This window comes from Salmo salar, chromosome ssa16, assembly GCF_905237065.1.
Source record: "Salmo salar chromosome ssa16, Ssal_v3.1, whole genome shotgun sequence".
In the NCBI taxonomy this organism is placed as follows: Eukaryota; Metazoa; Chordata; class Actinopteri; order Salmoniformes; family Salmonidae; genus Salmo; species Salmo salar.
The window spans coordinates 89,739,111-89,745,770 of record NC_059457.1 but is presented as its reverse complement, the minus strand read 5'-3'; the positions used below and the strand labels follow the sequence as shown (position 1 = coordinate 89,745,770).

Genomic DNA, 6,660 nt, shown 5'->3' with positions numbered 1-6,660 from the left:
TGGCAGAGAGACTGCTATACTGGTAGAGAGCCTGATATACTGGTAGAGAGACTGATATACTGGTAGAGAGACTGATATACTGGTAGAAAGACTGATATACTGGCAGAGAGACTGATATACTGGTAGAGAGACTGATATACTGGTAGAGAGACTGATATACTGGTAGAGAGACTGATATACTGGTAGAGGGACTGATATACTGGTAGAGAGACTGATATACTGGTAGAGAGACTGATATACTGGTACAGAGACTGATATACTGGTAGAGAGACTGATATACTGGTAGAGGGACTGATATACTGGTAGAGAGACTGACAGACTGGTAGAGAGACTGATATACTGGTAGAGAGACTGATATACTGGTAGAGAGACAGACAGACTGGCAGAGAGACTGCTATACTGGTAGAGAGACTGATATACTGGTAGAGGGACTGATATACTGGCAGACTGATATACTGGTAGAGAGACTGATATACTGGTAGAGAGACTGATATACTGATAGACTGATATACTGGTATAGAGACTGATATACTGGTAGACTGATATACTGGTAGAGAGACTGATATACTGGTAGAGAGACTGACAGACTGGTAGAGAGACTGATATACTGGTAGAGAGACTGATATACTGGTAGACTGATATACTGATAGACTGATATACTGGTAGAACCCTATAGAACCTGGTTCTCTATATAGGGAATAGGGTTTAAAGTAGTGCACTATATGGGGAATAGGGTCTAAAGTAGTGCCCTATATAGGGAATAGGGTCTAAAAGTAGTGCCCTATATAGGGAATAGGGTCTAAAGTAGCGCACTATATAGGGAATAGAATGCCATTTGGGATGCTGTCAGTGTTTGTGTTGTTGTCCTCCTCAGCCATGAAGTACCTGGTGGTTGTAGTCCTGTCTCTGTCTCTGACTGGAGGAGGCTGTATCTCAGTAGATCCAGGTTAGTACACACACACACACACACACACACACACACACACACACACACCACTACACACACACACACACACACACACACACACACACACACACACACACACACACACACACACACACACACACACACACACACACACACACACACACACACACACACACACACACACACACACACACACCTACACACACACACACACACACACACACACACACACACACACACACACACACACACACACACAACACACACGCACACACACACACACACCACACACACACCGCACACACACACACACACACACACACACACACACACACACACACACACACACACACTAGGTCTGTCTATCTAAGGTCCTTTTGTTCCCTCAGACCTTCTGATTGAGATCCACAACACCAACAACTTGTCCGGAGGCCCCAGCGGGGACACTTCTGTCCCCAAGAATGAACCTGCCAGATACAACGTCCAGAGCTGCAAACAACTCAAAGACAAATACAACATCAAGGATGGTCAGCGAACCACAACGCCTTCATTCTTCCCTGTAGTATGAGTTAAAGCAGTCAAGCTTGGAAAATAGACATATATGTCAATATATTTATATGTTATTTTTATGTGTTCATATGTTAATATATATACACCATACAGTGCCTTCGGAAAGTATTCAGACCCCTTGACTTTTTCCACATTTTGTGAAGTTACAGCCTTATTCTAAAATGGATTAAAATGGATTAAAACAAATCCTCATCAATCTACACACAAAACCTCATAATGACAAAGTGAAAATTGATTTTTTGAAATGTTTGCAAATGTATAAAAAATGTAAAAACAGAAATACCTTATTTACATAAGTATTCAGACCATTTGCTATGAGACTCGAAAATGAGCTCAGGTGTGTCCTGTGTCCATTGATCATCCTTGAGATGTTTCTACAACTTGATTGGAGTCCACTTGTGGTAAATTCAATTGATTGGGCAGGGACTGGGAGACTAGTCAGGATCGAGGGAAAGATGGACGGAGCAAAGTACAGAGAGATCCTTGATGAAAACCTGCTCCAGAGCACTCAGGACCTCAGACTGAGGCGAAGGTTCTCCACTGCAGTCCGACGGACGAATCTGGTTTTGGCGGATGCCAGGAGAAAGCTACCTGCCCCAATGCATAGTGCAAACTGTAAAGTTTGGTGGAGGAAAAATGGTCTAATGCTCTTGTGGCTGAATGGAAGCAAGTCCCCGCAGCAATGTTCCAAAATCTAATGGAAAGCCTTCCCAGAAGAGTGAAGGCTGTTACAGCAAAGAAAGGGGGGACCAACTCCATATTAATGCCCATAATTTTGGAATGAGATGTTAAATGAGCAGGAGTCATGTAGTGTATATTTTAAATATATTTTCATATATTTGAATTAGGGCTGACCCCATTTAGTCGACTGGTCGATTGTTTGGTCGCTAGGCTGTTGGTCGACCGATATTTCTTTAGTCGAGCAGTAGCAAAAAAGAAGTTTAAAACATGGCGTAGAAGACACCTGTCTGATTGGCTCCTGTCTGAGCGGACTGATCCATTGTGGAGGCCGTGGGGATGGCACAGTCCATCAGTCTAAGACCGCTGTCTGATTGGCTCCTGTCTGAGTGGACTGATCCATTGTGGAGGCCGTGGGGATGGCACAGTCCATCAGTTTATAAGACCGCTGTCTGATTGGCTCCTGTCTGAGCGGACTGATCCATTGTGGAGGCCGTGGGGATGGCACAGTCCATCAGTTTATAAGACCGCTGTCTGATTGGCTCCTGTCTGAGCGGACTGATCCATTGTGGAGGTCGTGGGGATGGCACAGTCCATCAGTTTATAAGACCGCTGTCTGATTGGCTCCTGTCTGAGCGGACTGATCCATTGTGGAGGCCGTGGGGATGGCACAGTCCATCAGTCTAAGACCGCTGTCTGATTGGCTCCTGTCTGAGCGGACTGATCCATTGTGGAGGCCGTGGGGATGGCACAGTCCATCAGTTTATAAGACCGCTGTCTGATTGGCTCCTGTCTGAGCGGACTGATCCATTGTGGAGGTCGTGGGGATGGCACAGTCCATCAGTTTATAAGACCGCTGTCTGATTGGCTCCTGTCTGAGTGGACTGATCCATTGTGGAGGCCGTGGGGATGGCCCTGTCCATGAGTCTAAGACCGCTGTCTGATTGGCTCCTGTCTGAGTGGACTGATCCATTGTGGAGGCCGTGGGGATGGCACAGTCCATCAGTCTATAAGACCGCTGTCTGATTGGCTCCTGTCTGAGCGGACTGATCCATTGTGGAGGCCGTGGGGATGGCACAGTCCATCAGTTTATAAGACCGCTGTCTGATTGGCTCCTGTCTGAGCGGACTGATCCATTGTGGAGGCCGTGGGGATGGCACAGTCCATCAGTCTATAAGACCGCTGTCTGATTGGCTCCTGTCTGAGCGGACTGATCCATTGTGGAGGCCGTGGGGATGGCACAGTCCATCAGTCTAAGACATGTACTACTGAAATTGTATATGGTGATATTACATAACAACAATGGTGCAACACTAATACAAATTGTACTATTTTTTAACAAATGTGTTTCTCCCGTGTTGGATAGACGCGGTTCTGAAAGAAATCAGTGCGTTGTTGAATTGGCGCCTTTTCCTAGACCATGTTGCTATTTAATTAATAGCAAAGTTATTCAGCGTATTGGTGTTGAGAACAATGCGGCGCAGGAAGCAGCAGAATGAGATGAGAAAACAGCACTTGACTTATTGTCTAAGAAAAGTGAGGAATTAGAAAATCACTACTTAATTAAGTCTATCATCAATAGTCTAACTGTTAAATGTGTTTTTGGCTTGATCTCCTCATTATTGTTATTATTATTATGATCATTATAATAATAATTAATGTTATTACCATTAGTAGGCGTCGTATAGCAGCCTCGTATGACCACCATTGAGTTGTAGGCCTAAGAGCACATCCTGTTTAGTCTGAATACCGTAACTTACTGAGGACTATATTTCAATACTTATATAGGCTACTGTATCAATCAATCATTCATTTGTTCATGTCATCACACAGCCTACCAGTCATTTTAATACATTAAGGCATATAGATTGAACATATTTAGTATGTATTTGTGAATATTTTTCTCTGTGTCCTAGATGGGATATACTACCTGACCACGGCTAGCGGGACTGAGTACCAGACCTTCTGTGACATGACCACGGCGGGCGGCGGCTGGACACTTGTGGCAAGCGTGCACGAGAACAACATGTATGGGAAGTGCACGGCAGGCGACCGCTGGACCAGCCAGCAGGGGAATAACATCAACTACCCAGGAGGAGACGGGAACTGGGAGAACACTGCCACCTTTGGGACAGCAGAGGGCGCCACCTCTGACGACTTCAAGGTGGAATACTCCCTTCTTCACTTTAGAACACTCCTCTTTACTTTAGAACACGCCTCTTTCCCTTCAGAACACTCCTCTTTACCTTCCGAACACTCCTTTTTACTTTTGAACACTCCCTCTTTACTTTAGAACACTCCTCTTTACCTTTAGAACACCCCTCTTTACTTTAGAACACTCCTCTTTACTTTAGAACACTCCTCTTTACCTTCAGAACACTCCTCTTTACCTTCAGAACACTCCTCTTTACTTTTGAACACTCCTCTTTACTTTAGAACACTCCTCTTTACTTTAGAACACTTCTCTTTACTTTATAACACTCCTCTTTACCTTTAGAACACTTCTCTTTACTTTAGAACACTCCTCTTTACCTTTAGAACACTTCTCTTTACTTTAGAACACTCCTCTTTACTTTAGAACACTCCTCTTTACCTGTTATTACACTTGTCCATACTTTAGAACACTTCTCTTTACTTTAGAACACTCCTCTTTACTTTAGAACACTACTCTTTGCTTTAGAAGACTCATCTTTACCTTCAGAACACTCCTCTTTACCTTCAGAACACTCCTCTTTACTTTTGAACACTCCTCTTTACTTTAGAACACTCCTCTTTAACTTTAGAACACCCCTCTTTACTTTAGAACACTCCTCTTTACCTTCAGAACACTCCTCTTTACCTTCAGAACACTCCTCTTTGCTTTTGAACACTCCTCTTTACTTTAGAACACTCCTCTTTACTTTAGAACACTTCTCTTTACTTTATAACACTCCTCTTTACCTTTAGAACACTTCTCTTTACTTTAGAACACTCCTCTTTACTTTAGAACACTCCTCTTTACCTGTTATTACACTTGTCCTTACTTTAGAACACTTCTCTTTACTTTAGAACACTCCTCTTTACTTTAGAACACTACTCTTTGCTTTAGAAGACTTCTCTTTACTTTATAACACTCCTCTTTACTTTAGAACACTTCTCTTCACTTTAGAACACTCCTCTTTACTTTGGAACACTCCTCTTTACTTTAGAACACTTCTCTTTACTTTAGAACACTCCTCTAAACTTTAGAACACTTCTCTTTACTTTAGAACACTCATCTTTACTTTAGAACACTCCTCTTTACCTTTAGAAGACCCCTCTTTACTTTAGAACACTCCTCTTTACTTTAGAACACTCATCTTTACTTTAGAACACTCCTCTTTACTTTAGAACACTCCTCTTTACCTTTTATTACACTTGTCCTTACTTTAGAACACTTCTCTTTACTTTAGAACAGTCCTCTTTACTTTAGAACACTACTCTTTGCTTTAGAAGACTTCTCTTTACTTTATAACACTCCTCTTTACTTTAGAACACTTCTCTTCACTTTAGAACACTCCTCTTTACTTTGGAACACTCCTCTTTACTTTAGAACACTTCTCTTTACTTTAGAACACTCATCTTTACTTTAGAACACTCCTCTTTACCTTTAGAAGACCCCTCTTTACTTTAGAACACTCCTCTTTACTTTAGAACACTCATCTTTACTTTAGAACACTCCTCTTTACTTTAGAACACTCCTCTTTACCTTTTATTACACTTGTCCTTACTTTAGAACACTTCTCTTTACTTTAGAACAGTCCTCTTTACTTTAGAACACTACTCTTTGCTTTAGAAGACTTCTCTTTACTTTATAACACTCCTCTTTACTTTAGAACACTTCTCTTCACTTTAGAACACTCCTCTTTAATTTAGAACAATTCTCTTTCCCTTCAGAACACTTCTCTTTATTAAATTTAGAAAACTCATCTTTACTTTTGAACACTCCTCTTTATTTTAGAACACTCCTCTTTACTTTAGAACACTTCTCTTTACTTTAGAACACTCAACTTTACTTTAGAACAATTCTCTTTCCCTTCAGAACACTTCTCTTTACCTTTAGAAAACTCATCTTTACTTTAGAACACCCCTCTTTACTTTAGAACACTTCTCTTTACCTTTAGAACACTTCTCTTTACTTTAGAACACTCCTCTTTACTTTAGAACACTTCTCTTTACCTTTAGAACACTTCTCTTTACTTTAGAACACTCCTCTTTACTTTAGAACACTCATCTTTAATTTAGATCACTCCTCTTTCCCTTCAGAACACTTCTCTTTACCTTTAGAAAACTCATATTTACTTTTGAACACTCCTCTTTACTTTAGAACACTTCTCTTTACCTTTAGAACACTTCTCTTTACCTTTAGAACACTTGTCTTTACTTTAGAACACTTCTCTTTAGTTTAGAACACTCCTCTTTACTTTAGAACACTCCTCTTTACCTTTAGAACACTTCTCTTTACT

At 41.4% G+C, this 6,660-nt stretch overlaps 1 protein-coding gene across 2 annotated transcripts in view; it reads left to right on the top strand.

Annotated features, from left to right (window-relative positions):
• Positions 1–6,660, top strand: part of itl1a (Intelectin-1a) — a 31,793-nt gene that overhangs the window by 2,346 nt on the left and 22,787 nt on the right. For both annotated transcript variants that reach the window (XM_045696640.1, NM_001141530.3), the window contains 3 exon segments: positions 875–946; positions 1,318–1,455; positions 4,093–4,340. In XM_045696640.1, the coding sequence (XP_045552596.1) occupies positions 877–946; positions 1,318–1,455; positions 4,093–4,340 (456 nt within the window). In that variant the 5' untranslated portion in view covers positions 875–876.